General features: G+C 39.4%; 1 protein-coding gene across 1 annotated transcript in view; it reads left to right on the top strand.

Annotated features, from left to right (window-relative positions):
- Window positions 1-22,948, top strand: part of LOC124141187 — a 57,312-nt gene that overhangs the window by 9,285 nt on the left and 25,079 nt on the right. The window contains exons 5-15 of the mRNA XM_048392871.1: window positions 10,732-11,258; window positions 11,606-11,777; window positions 12,017-12,192; window positions 12,767-13,388; window positions 13,865-15,283; window positions 17,098-17,280; window positions 18,276-18,493; window positions 19,153-19,312; window positions 19,973-20,073; window positions 20,728-21,606; window positions 21,729-21,958. Of these exons, the coding sequence (XP_048248828.1) occupies window positions 10,732-11,258; window positions 11,606-11,777; window positions 12,017-12,192; window positions 12,767-13,388; window positions 13,865-15,283; window positions 17,098-17,280; window positions 18,276-18,493; window positions 19,153-19,312; window positions 19,973-20,073; window positions 20,728-21,606; window positions 21,729-21,958 (4,687 nt within the window). The remainder of the gene's footprint in view (window positions 1-10,731; window positions 11,259-11,605; window positions 11,778-12,016; window positions 12,193-12,766; window positions 13,389-13,864; window positions 15,284-17,097; window positions 17,281-18,275; window positions 18,494-19,152; window positions 19,313-19,972; window positions 20,074-20,727; window positions 21,607-21,728; window positions 21,959-22,948) is intronic.

Genomic DNA, 22,948 nt, shown 5'->3' with positions numbered 1-22,948 from the left:
ATATGAAAATTGAAAAGTAGACGTAAATAGTGTATGGAATTACCATAATACTAGCACAGCAGTAGTAGTCAGCCGTTCTGAGATTCTGTATTGTAGCTCACGAAGCTTAAAGTGAAGCGAGGATATGTCCTGACCTGCTGGTCCGGCTTTCGTCGTCGTTAGTGCCTGTAAACCTCATCTCAGAATCTATTGGACCAGAAAGCTGAAATTTCACATGCTTGTTTTCACCCATGATGCCATTTTTCTAATGTAATTAAATTTGTTATATGGTTAGTAGCCGGTTGGCCCAATACATTATATGTACCGTTTTGGGCGATTTAATCAACCACGACCTCGATTTAACCTTTGCGCGTGATTGCTTCCACCAATGATGACACCTGAATGTGAAAGTGGACTCTTCCGATTTTCATTATGGACGCAAGAAATACTATTTTTGGCACTTTTATCGCCTCTTGGTTTCAGAATGCAATAACATTTAGGCTACCATCATGTAATTGTATATTGTATTTTGTATGTTGCCTTCATGAACACAACTTGTACTGGATAGATATTAACATAAGTCTTCTTGGCTTGTTTACCAATCCAGATTCATTAAGCAAAACTATGTTTAAATCACGTGTGGTATGTGCGCAGTCAGTACACAACACATACTATTCCGATCTTTTAGATTTTGACCATCTGTGGAAGTATGCATGCTTAATATTTGATGACATCCTATAACATTCAAATATTCAAGTATTTATGGAGAAGCTATTTTAAAGTCAAGGAAGGCGGCTGCCCTTTTAACACTTTGACATTTTAACTATTGACTTCAAGTCCGGATGAGGGGATGAGGTAGCTCAGTGGATAAAGCGTTCGTTCGTGACGCCGAAGACCCGGGTTGGATTTCCTCGTGGGTACAATGTGTGAAGTTCATTTCTGGCGTAAGCCGCCTTGATATTGCTGGAATATTGCTAAAAGCGGTGTAAAACCGTACTCACTCACTCACTCATTCACTCACTATGCATCGATCTAAATACGAAACAGACAAGGCAGTCTCACTGGTCTCCTTTATTTCTAGTCTATTTCTATTATCAAGAGTACAAATGTAACCACATGTTTGGACATTACTCAGGTTCCACTTTCAGCTTAGTAGAACCAAACAGATGTACCTGGTAGGGATATCGCATCACAGTAAGGGCTGGGCGCAAGGGAATGTAATATGGTTCAGGGACTGTAAGACAGACTTTCCATGGAAATGACCACAATGCCTTATCCCCCGATGGCGTTGCTCGTGTTTTTTGTTCACCCGAATCAGAGTCGATCATTAACAAGCCGCCGGTTGTTATACAACATTCACTGACTTCAAACTGATTTGTGTAGGTCTACAATAATACTCTCATTTGTTCTTATCATATACAGTCCAATCATTTCATGTTAACACTACATGCGTCTCAGGTGCTTAAATATTTACACAATCTCATTACAGTCAGAACTAAGTTCTCGCTACCGCTCAACAAAGATCTGAAGACATCCCATTAGGGGTCACGTCACAACGACCTTTCATCCGACCAAACAGAGAGTCGCTTACCAGATTATGAAAGTGACAGTCGGAATGGGATTTCTAATCATGCAACCTCCAAAACTTTAACACGGGGTATTCCGAACGATAGTTACGGGTTTAACGACTGATTCCATACAATCTAGACCATCTATTAGCCATTCCAGAATGTTCTTTTGTTCAGGTTTCAAATTTGTAATCGAGAATTTGTCAAAATCAGCATGATTTCAGCAAGCTATGCTTGTCGTAATAACGGGATCGGGTGGTCAGACTCGCTGGCATGGTTGATGCATGTCATCGTATCCCAACTGCGCAGATCGATTGGTTTCAGCAACATATGCTTGTCGTAATAACGGGATCGGGTAGTCAGACTCGCTGGCATAGTTGATGCATGTCATCAACTCCCAACTGCGCAGATCGATTGGTTTCAGCAACATATGCTTGTCGTAATAACGGGATCGAGTGGTCAGACTCGCTGGCATAGTTGATGCATGTATTCGTATCCCAACTGCGCAGATCGATTGATTTCAGCAACCTATGCGTGTCGTAATAACGGGATCGAGTAGTCAGACTCGCTGGCATGGTTGATGCATGTCATCGTATCCCAACTGCGCAGATCGATTGGTTTCAGCAACATATGCTTGTCGTAATAACGGGATCGGGTAGTCAGACTCGCTGGCATAGTTGATGCATGTCATCAACTCCCAACTGCGCAGATCGATTGGTTTCAGCAACATATGCTTGTCGTAATAACGGGATCGAGTGGTCAGACTCGCTGGCATAGTTGATGCATGTATTCGTATCCCAACTGCGCAGATCGATTGATTTCAGCAACCTATGCGTGTCGTAATAACGGGATCGAGTAGTCAGACTCGCTGGCATGGTTGATGCATGTCATCGTATCCCAACTGCGTAGATCGATTCCCATGTCACTCACTGGATTGTCTATACTTGATTATTTTCAGGCCGTGAATTGCTGGAATTTGCCAAGTGCGGCGTGAACATATACAACATATACACAGAGATGAACAAACAAACAATAAAACCACATATACAGATATGAACAAACAAACATCAAATACACAGAGACGAACAGTCACAGCAAAGAACATATACACAGAGATGAACAAACACAACAAACATCATATACACAGTTATGAACAAACATCATATACACAGAGATGAACAAACATCATAAACACAGATATGAACAAACACAACAAACAGCATATACACAGATATGAACAAACAAACAATAAACTACATATACAGAGATGAACAAACAAACATCATATACTCAGAGATGAACAATCACAACAAACGACATATACACAGGGATGAACAAACAAACAATTAAACTACATATACACAGGGATGAACAAACACAACAAACAGCATATACACAGGGATGAACAAACACAACAAACAACATATACACAGAGATGAACAAATAAACAATTAAACTACATATACAGAGATGAACAAACACAACAAACACCATATACACAGGGATGAACAAACAAACAATTAAACTACACATACAGAGATGAACAAACAAACATCATATACACAGAGATGAACAAACACAACAAATCATATACACAGAGATGAACAAACACAACAAACAACATATGCACAGAGATGAACAAACACAACAAACAACATATACACAGAGATGAACAATCACAACAAACAACATATACACAGGGATGAACAAACAAACAATTAAACTACATATACAGAGATGAACAAACACAACAAACAGCATATACACAGGGATGAACAAACACAACAAACAACATATACACAGAGATGAACAAACACAACAAACAACATATACACAGAGATGAACAAACACAACAAACAACATATACACAGAGATGAACAAACACAACAAACATCATATACACAGAGATGAACAAACACAACAAACAACATATACACAGAGATGAACAATCACAACAAACAACATATACACAGATATGAACAAACAAACAATAAACTACATATACAGAGATGAACAAACAAACATCATATACACAGAGATGAACAATCACAACAAACGACATATACACAGATATGAACAAACAAACAATAAACTACATATACAGAGATGAACAAACAAACATCATATACACAGAGATGAACAATCACAACAAATCATATACACAGAGATGAACAAACATCATATACACAGAGATGAACAATCACAACAAACGACATATACACAGGGATGAACAAACAAAGAATAAAACTACACATACAGAGATGAACAAACAAACATCATATACACAGAGATGAACAAACACAACAAATCATATACACAGAGATGAACAAACACAACAAACAACATATGCACAGGGATGAACAAACACAACAAACAACATATGCACAGAGATGAACAAAGACAACAAAGAACATATTCACAGAGATGAACAAACACAACAAATCATATACACAGAGATGAACAAACACAACAAATCATATACACAGAGATGAACAAACACAACAAACAACATATGCACAGAGATGAACAAACACAACAAACAACATGTATACAGAGATGAACAAACACAACAAACAGCATATACACAGAGATGAACAAACACAACAAACATCATATACACAGATATGAACAAACAAACAATAAACTACATATACACAGAGATGAACAATCACAACAAACGACATATACACAGGGATGAACAAACAAACAATAAAACTACATATACAGAGATGAACAAACACAACAAACGACATATACACAGGGATGAACAAACAAACAATAAAACTACACATACAGAGATGAACAAATAAACATCATATACACAGGGATGAACAAATTTTAACAAACAATAAAACTACACATACAGAGATGAACAAACAAACATCATATACACAGAGATGAACAAACACAACAAATCATATACACAGAGATGAACAAACACAACAAACAACATATACACAGAGATGAACAAATACAACAAACAACATATACACAGAGATGAACAAACACAACAAATCATATACACAGAGATGAACAAACACAACAAACAACATATACACAGAGATGAACAAACACAACAAACAACATATGCACAGAGATGAACAAACACAACAAACAACATATACACAGAGATGAACAAACACAACAAACATCATATACACAGAGATGAACAATCACAACAAACAACATATACACAGAGATGAACAAACAAACAACGTATAATACACAGGGATAAAACAAACAAACAACAGAAACACAGAGATGAACAAACAAACAAGCAACAAATATTTTATGTGAGTTTAATTGGAAAAACATATTTACTGTTTATAGATGTAAACTAAAGGATGTAAAACTTTCATATTTTCAATACAGACTTCGACATGGAATTACCTACACAAAGAAGGAACTGTTAACAATGAATCTTGTAAACAACAGTGAATGTAGCTTTTGAAGCTCTGTCAATGAGGACATCAGCACAACAAACAACATGTATACAGGGAAGAACAAATACAACAAACAACATGTACACAGGGAAGAACAAACACAACAAACAACATGTACACAGGGAAGAACAAACACAACAAACAACATGTATACAGGGAAGAACAAACACAACAAACAACATGTACACAGGGAAGAACAAACACAACAAACAACATGTATACAGGGAAGAACAAATACAACAAACAACATGTACACAGGGAAGAACAAACACAACAAACAACATGTATACAGGGAAAAACAAACACAACAAACAACATGTATACAGGGAAGAACAAACACAACAAACAACATGTACACAGGGAAGAACAAACGCAACAAACAACATGTATACAGGGAAGAACAAATACAACAAACAACATGTATACAGGGAAGAACAAACACAACAAACAACATGTACACAGGGAAGAACAAACACAACAAACAACATGTACACAGGGAAGAACAAACACAACAAACAACATGTACACAGGGAAGAACAAACACAACAAACAACGTGTGCGTCCGTGGTCTAGTCGTAGAGCGTCCTCCCGGAAGCGGAAGGTCGGGGTTCGATCCCTGGTCGCGTCATACTTATGATGGTACTTGTTGTTACCCAGTCTGGCACTCGGCATTAAGGGGCTAAAACAAAGACTGGTCGGCTTGGAGTTAGTATACAGTGCTTGGGTGGGGTATTCATGTTAAACTGCAACATGGTATCTCATTGGGCGAGCACTTTAAATCGGCATGAGTCCTGACTAGTACAAAGCACACACACACACACACACACACACACACACACACACACACACACACACACACACACACACACACACACACACACACACACACACACACACACACACACACACCGACGCGACGTTAAACCCCATTTCACCTTACCTCACCTCACCCAACCCATCAGCAAAAGCACCAGCCTGGTGTGCCTGATCCACTTTCTGCTCATAAAGATATGTCCGAATGTCAGTTGACACACACTGCTTAAAATTCTCAACCAAAACCAACTAAACTGTCTAAAAATTTCAAAATCACTATTCACCTCCATAGAAGTACACCACCTATCAAACAAAGTTTCCTTCCTCCCTAGTAAACTCAACAAAAGTAGAATCATCCATTTCCTCAGCAGACCTAAACTCTCTCTATTAATAAACAGTCATATACCAGTGACCTTTATAAATAAGTTAAGGCGCCGGCTTATTCTCTTACTTTATCAAACCATTAAAGAAGGTTAAGGAGAAAATATATTTCTTGAAAGAGTAAGTTTTATAAATAAGTTATAGCGCTGTCATTAATCTCTTATATTTCAAAACCATTAAACACGGTTAAGGAGATAACATAGTTCCAGAGTAGTCTGCATATATGAGTTAAGGCGCCGTCTTTATTCTCTTATCATCTATCTTATTTTCACTGCCGATCAAAATACAACATTTCACAGTGTCGAGCGCTACAGAGATGAAAAATAATATTTCCATATCAATATCAACCGTTGATGTTTGGTGATACCGTGCGCTTATCAGTTCGTATACCTTATTCAAATCAACCTTTGAACACCAAACGTTGTATTGAGCTTCAGGTCAGTCACGGAATTCATAAAAGGCCAACATTATTGTGCCATTTCTTGCACCACATGCTTCTATTTTCAAAAGGAAAACGTTGCTTAAAAACAGTGTCACTGGTTTTTTCTGGTCCATCTATCACTTGATTGTCTGGTTTGTTTCCAGGCCGCTGACTCATAGCAGGAGTACTGCTGCGCGGCGTGAGGCAATGAATGTTACCTTTTTATGCCAATTGTGTGAATTGCGGGTGCTACCGGTACAGCATGGCATGAATACCCTTTCCGCGAACACCAGGGCCCACTTGCACAATGCGATCTTAACTCCAATACTTTAACATAGGCTTACGATAGTTATTAGCACTAAGATCACTTTGTGCAAGTGGGCCCTGGTGTCATCACTGACATTTTCACAAGCTGTTTGCTCTTACTCCTCTTGCATTGACGTTTTTTCTATTTACATAGTTTAAACTCAGTCATAGAACTCATCGTTCATGCACGTGATTGTGTTATTTTCTAGCTTCACGCGTTTCTTTTTTCAAAACACAAATCCGTGAATGGCGATCTATGCATAAACAATGAGTCAAGATGCTCATGCTAGAACGTTGTGGCACCATTATCCTAAACGTACTTTACGATTTTAAGCTTACCATTATTTTAGACCTACAAATTGAGCTCAAAGGCTTGTTCAACTCTGTTTCATATCATAACTCAGGTATTTACATAAGTTCGTAGTGACCTGACATTGTTCGAAGACAGAAGCGTTCTGAGTTTATACATATTCGGATTATAGTAAAGAATTTAGGCAGATAGATGTGTCTTATGTTCTTGTAGGAACTACACGTTAAAGTAAAATTATCTTCATCTTCAGTCCTAGATTACAAAGAGGACATAAACGTTAACTTACATCAATCCCCAACCATCTCCATTCGATAACTTTCAACCTTTACATCCCTGTTTTTATCAACATATAACGTTGTTTCATATAGTGATTATGACGGGTGCCACCGTTTAGACAGGATTGGCTCACCTTTTCGCGAAAACCTGGTATCATCACAACTTGAGAGTGATTAAAACACATGCTTATGATACAGTCGGAATCATACAATTGTGTCTGCTTTAAGCAGAGATTTCTTCTAAAATGGTGAGGAATTTCTCAGGTTCCATTAAGCTATTAAACTCGAGACATATGTTATATCTTGAGCTATTTACTATAATACTAATAATAATAATCTCATGAGTGGTGGTACATGTAAATTTCGATTTTGGATACAATTTAAGAAAAGCAAATGTTTCTCCAACACACTGAGCAATCCATACATATCCAAATCCAGGTGATAACAATTACGTGCGTACAGTGTATGAATAGGTTTGGTGTCCACAATTATCATAGTACAAAAGCATAACATAGGCTTTCTCGGGGATTCTGTCATGGTGCATTTCCGTCAGTTTAAGCTAGTATTTTATACAACGACAGGGTGCATGTATACATAAAGGATATTGGCCACATTCACCATACACAATGACATTAGGTGTCTTTGGGGCCAACGTTTAGAATTTTCTTGCAAGCGGTTAATTGGGCAGTTTTAAATCTGTTAATACCCCACTCCCCCAAGCCATATAAAAGCATGGACTGTGTTTTGGTGTCGAATATCTTAAAAAAAACAGATTGGTCCCATTAACGCTCGTTTACCTCTTGATGACAAAGCTAGAAAACAATTATTCATTTTTACCTGTAGATTAGAAAAGAATTCCAAAATATATGTTTGAGTGAACCATTTAAGCCTTTTCACCTTTACAAAACCGTTTTTCATTTCTCTTCTAAATACCACAATGTTTGTCTAGTCTAGATTTACTGTTAAGCCTTGTACATACTATTCTAAGATATTAAGGTGTTTCTGTAAGCCAGGTACTACATCAGACACAAGTATAACATCATCTGCAGACATCAAGATTCCAAAATACATCTGGGAATAATTGCACCCCACATTCACAATTGCCTAAACTTTCCACAGATAACTCATTGATAGAGAATGAGATTAAAGAGGGCTTAATATACATCCTTGTTGTAAACCAATAGGACAGTCAAGATATTCATTAAACACAAAGTTCACTGCATCTTACACATGCTTTTACCGAGGTATAGTTGGCTTTAAGGGCTCTTAACATTTTCCTGCTTAAACCAGATACGTACAAATAGTTCCAAGGCTTTATATGCTCAACAGAGTCAAATGCCTGAAGTCAACAAAGGCAGCATTGTGTTTCTTTTTCTTCCTTGATAAACATTCCTGTACAACTGCGTTTAAAATGAAACGTGATCCATTGCAGAATATCCATGTCGAAATCCAGCTTGCGTTTCTGTTACTTTATCTCTAACATTTTCATTTTCATAACAGTTAGAAAATCGGGTATTTAACATGGAGGTATACCTTGTACTTACTACACACAAGAGAAAATGTGGATTTTGTTTTTTGTCTTTCTTATGTAAAGGAATTTAAGGTTGCCTTTGTCGAGGGCCCAGGACTTACACCAGAGTCAAATACGTTGTTAAATAAGATTCTGAAGAATGACAAGGGAAATGCTATTCTTTTAATAGTTTATTGCTTCCTGAATTTCTTGATCTGGGAAAATCAATATAAAATGAAAATGTGAATAAAATCTAAAGAAGACTCGTCATGGTTGATAGTGTCGCTATTCTCACTAGTTTCATCAAAATTATTCAACACGTTCTTAAAATGTTCAAACATTCTTTATTTATATCATTACTCCGGTTACACCGTCTTGATAAACTTCTCAATTCTTTTAAAACACCGATGAGTCTTAAATACATGGTTTTTGTTCTGTTCCCTTTATATGCTGATAGGGGCGGTCGGGTAGCCTAGTGGCTAAAGCGTTCGCTCGTCACGCCGAAGACCCGAGGTTCGATTCCCGACATGGGCACAATGTGTGAAATCTATTTCTGGAGTTCCCCTCCTTGATATTGCTGGAATATTGCTAAATGCGGCGTAAAACCAGACCCACTCACATATATGCTGATAGTTATATTTTGATACTTTGCATGTATGTTTGTGTTTATTTCTCATGGGATAATACATTCGTTCATCCATGTTAGAATGATGAGATATCATCTTGATAAAATAGTAAATATCCTGCCTTGAAGGGAAATATATTTCTCAGCGTAATACATCCTTTATACCCCGCTTCGAAGCAAAAAGCCGCACGCTTTTCCGAGTCAAAGCAAATCACGTGACATATAACCTCAGATTAATCGAAAAGCTGTTTACTTTTAATCTTGAATTTGTTTTTATTCTTTTACAATGTCATATTAAGATATGTCGGTAAGATGACTTCGTTGTAGCAGTATCACTCGGGGAACATGTAGTTGCGTCCCTCGTTAGGTTTTATACCACTCACCTTCGTCTCGAGGTATACAACCTAGCGAGGGACGCATACAACCACATGTACCCAAAAATTACTTTTATTTGACCTTTTTGTGGTATCTTCTCAGTTGACGCCAAGTTTCCCAATTCAAATTTCAGTTTCAGTTCAAATTGGAAAATCCATTTTTAGGGGTTTTGTTTCCATTTATTGCACGTTTCTTTATACTATTATGTCATTGATATTTACAATTTTTCTTAACCAAAAGTAATATTTGTTTCTGATATACTTATGACTTCATTACTACCAGGGTAGGGATTATTAACAATTTCTAAAAATAGTGTAGCCTGGTTCACATCCCATCTGTATTTACACGAATTTTCTTAATTATTGGCGTTTAATCAAGGGTGTACATTTTGTTTTGAATAATGGACAGACGGAAATTATCAGAAAGAGTCAATGGTATATGTTTGCAATCAACATGAAATTCATGAAACCTCCGCGTACATATAGTAAATTAGGCATGGTCTTGTGTCACAAATACTATGTATTAAATGAGGGGACGCATACATAAGGTAAATTTTGCATGGTGTTGTTTCACAAGTAGTATGCAGATGTCTGTTCACTGTGTCTTAATCAATACACCATTGAGATGTGTAAGCAAAGCCAGAAATAGATCTTTGCCATACCATATCAAATTAGATTGTTTATTAACAAATTTAGGTTATAGATGTGGCATTCTTATCATTGCAGCCGAAATAGTTGGCTGTTATAAAGAAGACGTGAGAAACCGTCACTTCAAGCTAAGTCCAGGGCACTACGATCCCAAGTCTTTGACTGCTGAGAAATGTTCCAGTGTCTGCGGAGCCTACCTCTCCTCCTTCGCGGGTCTCACAGACGGACGGTTCTGTTTCTGTGGGTCGGAAAAGCCTGCGGACAGGTACATAGAAAAAACGGATGCCAACTGTGACAGTAGCTGCTCGGGAAACAAAGCACAGAAATGCGGCGGGCGGGGTTACATCACAGTGTATCATACCTTTCAGCCAATAAAAAAGCTTGAGATGCAAGTCACTGGCAAAACGGCCTTGGCCAAAACTGGTGATGAAGTGACCTTTGAAGTGAGGTCGGAGGCTGGATACAACCTCTTCTACCAGATGGACTACGGGGATGGCACAGAGGGCATGGACAGAAACGCTACAGGGATGTTCAGCAAGACGTACGCCATCCCCGGCCAACACGACGCCGTGGTGACCGCGTCTGACAGCAGTGGGTCCGTGACGGTGAGTGCATACTCTTTGTAATTTTTCAATTGTAATCATATCTATATATCGCTACGGAGCGATGGATCGAGAACGACAATCAGGTTTTCGAAAACAAGCTACTCAAGTCAATTGTTCACCCGAAAAAACACGGGAACATATGGTACAAAAAGTTAAAATAGGAAATTGCATAGGCTGTCATTTGTGTCAAGGATCTATTTTGGAAAATCTCCACATGTTGAACTCATAATATAGTATGTATTTCTGTGAATATTTAAGGATTTGTAGTCAGATGTAAAGAACAAGCTTTTAACAACAAACAAACAATAAATGAAAGTATATCCACTAAGACAGCGATTCTGTCACAGAAACATGGAAGTGCTGGAGTAATTGTTCAAGCACCAGTGAGCAACGTCTCTGTCGACTGCCCCATCTTCAGCAGCTACGAGAGGAAGGCGTGCACAGTGATTATCACCCACGGCACCAACCTCCTCCTCCACGACAAAGTTGACAACAAGGAAAGGACTATAAAAGTAGCAGGTACTTCTCATGTGCCATCGGCCATTCTCATATTGAAAATAAAAATACTGCGTGGTATCGTTAGGAACTGACCATATAATGTTTTGATGAGAGACGAAAAGAATAATACATTTTGAAAAATATTCCTCCGTTTAGGAATTGATGAAATGATAGGATAGCGAGGAGAATGCGCATCTAGTAATAGGACTGGACGTTTTCCTTCAAGTATCACTCCAAACCAAACCCTTTTCTTTCTGTAGATCCAGTTATCGGTGTTGCTGGCTGTTGCGTTCCCTATGCAGCGAAAGCACAACCAGAGAGCTTCTCAGGAGATGATAATGCCATCTTCATCATGCCTGCTGCTGAGTTCAGATTTCATGGAGTAGTTACACACTGGGAGTTGTGGGCGGACACAGCAGGCAAACTTACAGTCATGGTAACAAAAAAAACAACAATTTTCATAAGCATAATGTTACTGCTTGTTTTTTAAAAGTATAACCGCCTATGTGGTGTAGTAGATAGAGCAGCTGCTCGGAGAACTGTAGGTCGGTGGTTCGACTCCCTGTCCTCGTCATACCAAAACAAAGTTGTAAGATAGTATTTGTGGTTACCCTGCCTGGCGTAAAGAATTAATGGTGTAAAAGACGTTTTGGTCTTTTCGGGGGCGGTATAATGTGTATGAGTGGGTATCCATTTTAAACAACGGCATGGTATCTCATTGAGCTAGTATTTTAAAAAGACCTGGCTAGTACAATAATACACACACATGCACGCACGCACGCTCGCACGCACGCACACATGCACGCACGCACACACACACGTACATGCACGCCATACAGGTGATATTAAACTCCATCGCACTGAAGCGTTAAGTGGCATATCTTAAATGCAGGTAAACATGATGTAAGCATACAATCTTCCAATTCATCTAATGTTCACTCCACAATACATCGATAAGTCAATACTGAGCATACATGATATGAGTTTAGTCTCTCGAATCTTTGTTACAGGTTCTGAAGCCTGATTGTGATGACTACTGCTATGAGACAAACACATGTGGAGGGCAATGTAAAGGAACCACATGTTCCTCAGACAAAGGTTACTGTCATCAAGCTGGAACCTGCTCCAAAGATTGTAAAGAAACAGACCGGTACCCATCAGACACCCCCTTAGTTGACTATGTAGAACGCCAATCCGTAGAGCTGAAGGTTTCCAAAGGCCATCAAGTTGTAGAATGTCCATATATGAAGGTATTTCCTGGCGATATTATCGCCTATAAAAAGTCAACAGGGTCTGCCACCATCACCGTGTCTAAGAAAGAGACAACAAGCGATCGTAAATATGATGGTCCAACGAAAACGTTTTCCAAGAACTCCGGAAATCCAGTGTCCAAGACACGACATCACCTCAAGGCCATCTACTCCAGTCAGACAAAAGTTTCACTGGACTATAATTTCCAAGTAGCTAAGAAATACACCTTGAGTGTAAACGTCAGTAATGTTGACATTGAAGGTTCTGAAACTGCTACGACAGAGATCGACGTTCAGGAGGGCATCAATGCTACAATCCTTGTTGGCCCCAAATACCTTGCCGTCAACACAGAGGGCATCTTTACCATCCTCCCTCACACAGGTAGGTTCAACCATCGTGCAACACAGAACAGACAAGATTTATGATGTTGTAATTCAATCGATTGTCTGTAAGTAAACAATTTATGGTTCATAATGAAAAAATCTGGAAAAAAACACACGCGTCTTGACACACGTCACAGACATAATGACGTTACAACGTCATCATTGTTTACGTTACGTTGCCCTCGCTGGCTTCTAGAAACTTTTTCAGTATAGGAGATACCACTTCGCTAGTAGATGACAAAGAGCTATAAATACTAAAGACATAATACACATTTTACATAATTATGTTTCTGAATTTATCAGTTTCGCTTTGTAAACACACGAACGTTATACTATCTGTATTATACATTTTCTAACCGTATGTTATTCATTTGCATATATATATTGCTTTCAATCCATATGTAACGGTTTGTCTTTGTAGACATCGTTATTTAAATGGCATCGTTGTGAAACCTCTCTGCACGCATGTTGCAGGTACTGATGTCAAGCGTGACTGGGATTTCGGAGATAAGGCTGTCAATGGAACAAACACAGACCAATATAAACACATTTACGCATCCTTGGGAGTATATAACATAACAGTGAGATGCTGGAATACACAGAATACTAAGAAAAACGTTTCAATGGTGACCGTGGAGGACAAGATAGTTGATATCAGCGTCAAATATAGCCCCTGTGTAACACTGACAAACTGTAGCTTTGACGTGACTGTAACAGGTGGATCAGACTTCGTGATTACATGGGACTTCGGCGATTCCTCTATTAATACTACAACTCAAGACGAGTACTTAGAAAGCCATGTGGTGAACCATGTGTATAACATGGGCGGTAATCTGTCTGTCACTGCCAACTGTTCCAATCACGTCAGTTCCAAGTCTTTCACATTCTTCCTACCTGTGCAGGAGGTATGCACTGGGTTGTCACTTATTAGAAATGGCACCGAAAAGAACGTACCTTTCAGAATCGCATGGAAACTTGATCAGGGTTCCGACTGTAAGTTTGAACTCACATTCCGTGAACAAAATGTGTTAGTTGAGAAGGCTAACTTGACCACCAAGAGATGGGAGTCTGTATTGCAGAATGGTCTTCCGGCTAATATTTATCCTCTGACCCTCAAGGTACATAATGATATTGGTCATGACGAAATACATGTGGACTTTACAATAGAAACTGCCATGAAGGGAATGGAGTCTAAATGCAATGTTACCATGATCAGCACCGGGGAGGGGGCATCCTGTACCGTGACTGTCAAAGAAGGATCCAATGTGAGATGCACGTGGGACTTTGATGATGGAAAGGTGGAGACTTTTGACCAAGGAGCAGCAGACTGGTCGCTTAGGGCAAGTACTCCTGAAATTCGTGAACACATATTCACGAAGGGCAAGAATCACAATGTCACGATTACCTGTTCCAATAATGACAGAAGCGAACCTCACTACCACTCAATTCTCGTTATGCAGGGGGTCGATGATGTTCAGATTGAGCATGAGAGCGCCATACTCTCCAGTAGACCTGGTATCGGACACTTTAGCTTCTTGACTTCTGGTGTGGCGCCTAATGAGGCAAAGGCTGAGTTTTCATTTGGGGATCGTCAGCTTGAGACAAAAGAGTTGAGGATGAACTACAACTACACGCACGGGTACCGGGATCCGGGGTGTTATCAGCTGAATGTCAAGATTTCGAACAGAGTGAGCTCTAAGATCTTTAACAACCGTCGGATATGTGTGATTGAGAAGATTGAGGGCCTACAGATTGTCACTGACCCAGTTGCTGCTGTGCTGAACAACTCTGTTGTTGCCAAGGTGATCATGCATCGAGGACCAACTGGTGCTGTTGTGAATATTACCTGTGACTATGGAGATGGAGAAGGGAAGATTTCATTCGCTAGACAAGGTACGTTTTGTGCTGCGTACATACTTCAGTTGTCAGGTAAATTTAACATGGGCAGATGTTACGACAGTGGAAACGTTTAAAGGCAAATCACGACGAAAGTAGTGGCAGGCTAATCGATGTGACATGGGGCATAGGTATCCATGAGGCTGAAATCTGGCGTGGGCTTGGTCGGGTGGATGGTGGCGATGGGGGTAGTATTAATTGATGGTTTCAGTGGAGGTGGTATTGACTGATGGTAGCGATGGGGCTGGTATTGACTGATGGTAGCGGTGGTATTGACTGATGTTGGATGCGGTATCGAAGGTACATGTATGAAGGTAGTTTAAGTGAAGGTACATGTGTGATGGTAGTTTAAGTGAAGGTACATGTATAATGGTAGTTTAAGTGAAGGTACACTGTACGATGGTAGTTTAAGTGAAGGTACATTTATGATGGTAGTTGAAGTAAAGGTACACGTGTGATGGTAGTTTAAGTGAAGGTACATTTATGATGGTAGTTTAAGTGAAGATACATTTATGATGATAGTTGAAGTGAAGGTACATTTATGATTATAGTTGAAGTGAAGGTACACGTGTGATGGTATTTTAAGCGAAGGTACATGTTGGATGGTTGTTTAAGTGAAGGTACACGTATAATGGAAGTTTAAGTGAAGGTACACTGTACGATGGTAGTTTAAGTGAAGGTACATTTATGATGGTAGTTTACGTGAAGGTAAGATGTGCGATGGTAGTTAAAGTGAAGGTACATGTATAATGGTAGTTTAAGTGAAGGTACACTGTACGATGGTAGTTTAAGTGAAGGTACACTGTACGATGGTAGTTTAAGTGAAGGTACATTTATGATGGTAGTTGAAGTAAAGGTACACGTGTGATGGTATTTTAAGCGAAGGTACATGTGGGTTTTGTTTTTCAAGTGAAGGTACATGTATAATGGAAGTTTAAGTGAAGGTACACTGTACGATGGTAGTTTAAGTGAAGGTACATTTATGATGGTAGTTAAAGTGAAGATACATTTATGATGATAGTTGAAGTGAAGATACATTTATGATGATAGTTGTAGTGAAGGTACATTTATGATGGTAGTTTACGTGAAGGTAAGATGTGCGATTGTAGTTTAAGTGAAGGTACATGTATAATGGTAGTTTAAGTGAAGGTACACTGTACGATGGTAGTATAAGTGAAGGTACATTTATGATGGTAGTTTAAGTGAAGGTACATTTATGATGGTAGTTTAAGTGAAAATACATTTATGATGATAGTTGAAGTGAAGGTACATTTATGATGATAGTTGAAGTGAAGGTACATTTATGATGATAGTTGAAGTGAAGATACATTTATGATGATAGTTGAAGTGAAGATACATTTATGATGATAGTTGTAGTGAAGGTACATTTATGATGGTAGTTTACGTGAAGGTAAGATGTGCGATTGTAGTTTAAGTGAAGGTACACTGTACGATGGTAGTTTAAGTGAAGGTACATTTATGATGGTAGTTAAAGTGAAGATACATTTATGATGATAGTTGAAGTGAAGGTACACTTATGATGATAGTTGAAGTGAAGATACATTTATGATGATAGTTGAAGTGAAGATACACTTATGATGATAGTTGAAATGAAGGTACAATGTATGATGGTAGTTGAAGTAAAGATACATTTATGATGGTAGTTGAAGTGAAGATACATTTATGATGATAGTTGAAGTGAAGGTACATTTATGATGATAGTTGAAGTGAAGGTAAATTTATGATGGTGAAACCATCTAATCAAAACCAATATGACTCAAAACGACGTTACACTCAACTCATCACAACAGGTAAGGGGATAGATGGGGAAGATTTGAGGTCCATCACCTACAACGAACTTGGAACGAAGACCATCACATGTGACGTCAGGACCCCCCATGAGAATTTGACAACTTCGCATAGAGTGAATGTGGAGGTGGCCGTGGCGGCGGACAACTGCCGCATCACCACCAACCACCCCGTACAGCACGGACGTAAGTACTTGAATTGATAAACAAATTGAAAAAAAACAACAGATATTCTTTCATTCTTTTGCGTGTACACAGTTAAACCACAATAAAGCAAAGGGTCCCGTTCGCAAGATAATCGTCTCAATTTTCACGTCCGATTTTATACACACACACAAATATGGAGTTATGTACGAGTGTTGACCTGCCAATCATCTATAGTCCGGAAAAAACGGGGTAGGTCTTGAACTGTAGGTCATTTCTAGTATAATAAACTAAACTGGCTGCTTGTCTTGTACACACACCCATGCTTGATGGTGGCTGAAATTGAAACAAGGAAGAATTGGTTTTGTGAAAGCGATTCATTTGATACGGGTATCATAGTTGTGGCTTTGAAATTTAGTAGTTTACAATGTTTCATCGACTGTTTTCAGATTAGTAACGTTCTGATAATGTTTGTAACTTTTTTTATCAAAATCAGTTTTCAAGTGCATACAATTTTTTCCCCGGCAGTCTACGTCTGGCCGTATGAATGTTATCATTGCATTAGATTATATAATGCCTTAAACAGGCGCAAATTGAGTATGAACCCTAAATGCTATGTTTCTCACGTCTCCCTGCTAACTGCTAACCTACACCATGCAATCTGACTTATCAGACATGGCTCAGGATATTATGAGAACTACTAGGACTGTTATCAATGAAACCGACCCGTGAAGATCCGGGGTAGAATAGGTCTTCAGCAACCAATGCTTGCCGTAAAAGGCGACAATGCTTGTCGTAAAAGGCCCCTAACGGGATCGGGTGGTCAGGCTCGCTAACTTGGTTGATGCATGTCATCGATCCAAACCGATGGATGCTCATGATGTTAATCACTGGATTGTCTTGTCCAGACTCGATTATTTACAGACCGCCGTCATATAGCTGGAATATTGCTGAGTGCGGCGTTAAACAACCAGCCAAACAACCAACCCAATGAATTTGAATCATCATATACAAATGTTTTGCATTCATTTCTTCAGAGAAGATCGTCTACTCGGTGCTCTGTAAGAAGGAACCAATGCCGACTAATGCCTTTGTCATGATTGACCATGGGGACGGTACACCCCCTCAAAAAGTGGTGTTCTCCGGAAAACCAGGCGTTCCACAGACCATATCATACGACCCACCAAAGGATGGACATTTCATTGCCAAAATATCATTGAGCAATGGCGGTTCTTCAATAAATGCGACACTTCCGGTAACATATAATATATAACATGTTCCTTACCCACACCGCCTCCATGGTTAAGTGGCAGAGCGTAAGGTCGAGGGTTCGATCCCCGGCCACGTCATATCAAAAGACGTTAAAAGATGGTACTTGTTGTTACACTATCTGGCGCTTGGCATTAAAGGGCTAAAACAAGGGCTTGTCTGCTTATGGCATCAACACGTGCATTCACGTCGCTATATAGTTCAATACTCACGTCTGGAATACACACGTTTTCATGCATGTCGCTATGTAAGTGCAATAATCTTGAACGCGACGTTAAACTCCATTTCACCTCATTTCAAGTAAAAGAATACAAATTTTATTTCTGTTGAGGGCCTTTGACATGTGCTACAACGTATTGCTTTAAAGAAGATCCGGGTTAAAATTGGCCTTCAGCAATGACCATGCTTGTCGTAAGAGGCGACTCACGGGTTCGGTTGGTCAGCCGCGCTAACTAAGTTGATGCATGTTATTGTATCCCAATTACTTAGATCGATGCTCATTCTGGATTATCTTGTCCATTATTTACAGACCGTGGTGATATAGTTGGAATATTGCTGAGTGTTGCGTTAATCAACAAATAAATAGACATGTCATTCACGCATATTTCAGTCAGTGTGTTTCTTTCAATAATCTATTGTTATCAGGCCGGCAGTTACTCGCGTCTTGCGGGCAAGCCCAGAAACTTCAAGTGCATGTACAAACCTGTAGTCCCTGCCAACAGCAACTTGACAGGGGGAATTGAGGGCATCAACGAGAAGTTCCCCACAACATCTCCGCTTATATGCAACTTAAAAATCGACCAGGGTAGGTCAAACACGCATAACCTCAATATAACTAATCACACTCCGACTTCACTTGTATGCGGCCAACAAGTAGGCCAGAGTGAGTTAATGACACTCGACCTTAACCTATATGCGGCCAACAAGTAGGTCAGAGTGAGTTAATGACACTCCACCTCAACCTATATGCGGCCAACAAGATGTCAGAGTGAGTTAATGACGCTCCACCTTCAGTTATATGCGGCGTACAAGATGTCAGAGTGAGTTAATGACACTCCACCTTAACCTATATGCGGCCAACAAGTAGGCCAGAGTGAGTTAATGACACTCCACCTTAACCTATATGCGGCCAACAAGTAGGCCAGAGTGAGTTAATGACACTCCACCTTAACCTATATGCGGCCAACAAGTAGGCCTGAGTGAGTTAATGACACTCCACCTTCTCTTATATGCGGCCTACAAGATGTCAGAGTGAGTTAATATACTCCTACTCCACTTATATGCGGCCTACAAGTAGGTCTGAGTGAGTTAATCACACTCCACCTCAAGGAATCTAGTCTAATCTAAGTGTCTCCAAAATAAGGGCAATGTTATGAAGTTTGAGATGACATTGTGGACCCTTAAAGCAAAGTGCATCCAATGAGTCAACACACGCCTTATACACTGTCCAATATTGTGTTGGCAGGAACACCTGTAAATTACGTGATGACAGCTGCCCACGAGACAGGATCACCTGTGGTAGTGTGTAATCAAAGAACGCTCCCAATTAACTGTAAGATTGCAAAGGTAAGGTTATATACGAATGTACTAATTTGTGAAGGCACTACATAACATTGACGTCATCAAATAAGCAGTAACGTGTGACGTCTTTCCAACAATAGTACAGTTAGTTGTCGGTGTTTGAGATTCGTAAAATATGATATTAAACTTACTTACAAAATACGTATTAGTGATTTGAAGGATGACCCACTGAATCATCTTAGGGATTAACTGTCCCTCATGAAATCTGTCTCTCCCCACGGGTCAGGTTTTAACACATAAACCCTCTTCGTAACTCGTGGTTAATTTCTCAATAATTTACTAAAATACTGTTATGCATTTTTTAAATACGGATATGTATCGGATAGAGAAAGATGAATAAATGTTTGTATTACTTATAACATATACAGATGAATTACTTTATATACCTGAAAATGTAAAACAGTTTACGCCTACTTCTACTACTACAACGTAATTTCAACTGCCTTACTGATACTATAGTTTTCTATATGGATATGTGAGATCAGAGAGAACATGCTAAAAAGGTAGAGCAGTTTGCTTATCCCGTTTACCACATGACCTGAAACCATTTACATTTTCACTCATAAAGATATCACTTTGTCTTGGCACTCGATGAGATAGAAGCCTACTACTCTCTATATATTCTTGCCTGTGTTTCAGCCTGGTTCATATGAAATTGACGTCAAAGTCAGCAACCCACTAGGATCATCATCTCCCATCTCCGCAGACCTGAAAATGAGGGCTCCTGTTAAGGGCCTCCGCGTGACAGATCTCACTCCAAAAGCAAAAGTCAATGAAGAAAAGAAGTTTAAAATAACCTTTGATGCCATCGGTGATGAAACATGCTTAAACATCGATTTTGGTGACAATGGAGAAACATCAAATTATGGCGAGGAGCAGTGGTGTGATGACCCAAAGTCTTCATTTCAAGGTGGGAGCTATATGGATGAGCTGACGACCCCACTTGAGGTAACAAGAACCTACTCTGCCAATAGGAACTATGAGCTGAAAGTAACAGCTGCTAATGCATTTTCAGATGCAATAGCTTCTTTGACATTTTCATTCAGCTCAAAGGGCTGTGCCAAACCTAAAGTTACCATTGAAGACGCTGTCGCAGACATAACGAGTCCAGTGATGTTTGAGAAAGGTGTTCGGGTTATCATGAGGGGTAAGACCAATATAACATGCAGTGCTAGCCTGAAGAATACGAAATCCTGGACTGTTGAAGAAGTGGACTCTGACTCTGGCTCCACTCTCAAAACATTGGATGTCACATCTCAGACTGCAGAGTTAGTAATGAAGGCAAAGACTGTTCCATACGGTCTCTACAAGGCGTCATACAGTGTAAAGATGGACCTTTCTGACGGGAGTGATTTGGTTGAATCCGCTTTCACCTATTTCAAAATAACTAAATCGAAACTTGTGGTTGTGATGGAAACAGGAGGCATCAGTGAAGTTGACCGTGGTAAAAACCAGATGGTAACGTTCAGCCCAGAACAATACTCCTTTGACCCTGACGTTGAGAGATCGGACGATCAGGTGGGTAACGTTTCTGACCTTATTTTCAATCGTTACAAAACTTGTAGCATTTGTTTGACATTTTTGCAAGCGCATCATGCACTAAATGCAGGATCATCAACGTGTCTGAATTTTACTCGCAGGGCTTTGAGAATTTCACATGGGGATGTCTCTTGAAGAAGAAAGTGTCGCCTGAATCAGCGTGTGACGCCTTGAACTCCAGAACGGGCGGCTCCATCTCCTTCAACACAAGCATCTTCGAGGCCGGGGAACAGGTACAGCTCACATGCAACGCGACCAAAGACACACGCTCATCTGTTGGGAAGATCATCATGAACATTGTGGAGGGCAAACCACTCAACCTATACATCGAGTAAGTCTTTATGGATCTTCAATCTATACATCGAGTAAGTCTTTATAGATCTCAACCTGTACATCGAGTAAGTCTTTATAGATCTCAACCTGTACATCGAGTAAGTCTTTATAGATCCCAGCCTATACATCGAGTAAGTCTTTATAGATCTCAACCTGTACATAGAGTAAGTCTTTATAGATCTCAACCTGTACATCGAGTAAGTCTATATAGATCTTCCACCTACATGTATACATCAAGTAAGTCCATATAGATCTCAACCTGTACATCGGGTAAGTCTTTATAGATCCCAACCTATACATCGAGTAGGTCTATAAAGATCTCAACCTGTACATCGGGTAAGTCTTTATAGATCCCAACCTGTACATCGAGTAGGTCTATATAGATCTCAACCTGTACATCGAGTAAGTCTATATAGATCTCAACCTGTACATCGAGTAAGTCTATATAGATCTCAACCTGTACATCGAGTAAGTCTTTATAGATCTCAACCTGTACATCGAGTAAGTCTTTATAGATCTCAACCTGTACATCGGGTAAGTCTTTATAGATCCCAACCAGAACATCGTGTAAGTCTTTATGGATCTCAACCTGTACATCGAGTAAGTCTATATAGATCTCAACCTGTACATCAGGTAAGTCTTTATGGATCTTCTACCTATACATCGAGTAAGTCTATATAGATCTCAACCTGTACATCGAGTAAGTCTATATAGATCTCAACCTGTACATCAGGTAAGTCTTTATAGATCTTCTACCTATACATCGAGTAAGTCTATATAGATCTCAACCTGTACATCGAGTAAGTCTTTACAGATCTCAACCTGTACATCGAGTAAGTCTTTACAGATCTCAACCTGTACATCGAGTAAGTCTATATAGATCTTCCACCTACATGTATACATCAAGTAAGTCCATATAGATCTCAACCTGTACATCGGGTAAGTCTTTATAGATCCCAGCCTATACATCGAGTAAGTCTATATAGAT

Source organism: Haliotis rufescens, unplaced genomic scaffold (assembly GCF_023055435.1).
Source record: "Haliotis rufescens isolate VD_foot unplaced genomic scaffold, xgHalRufe1.0.p SCAF_11, whole genome shotgun sequence".
Classification (NCBI taxonomy): domain Eukaryota; kingdom Metazoa; phylum Mollusca; class Gastropoda; order Lepetellida; family Haliotidae; genus Haliotis; species Haliotis rufescens.
Note: the sequence above shows the minus strand (reverse complement) of the source record. Positions and strands in the feature narration are given on the sequence as shown.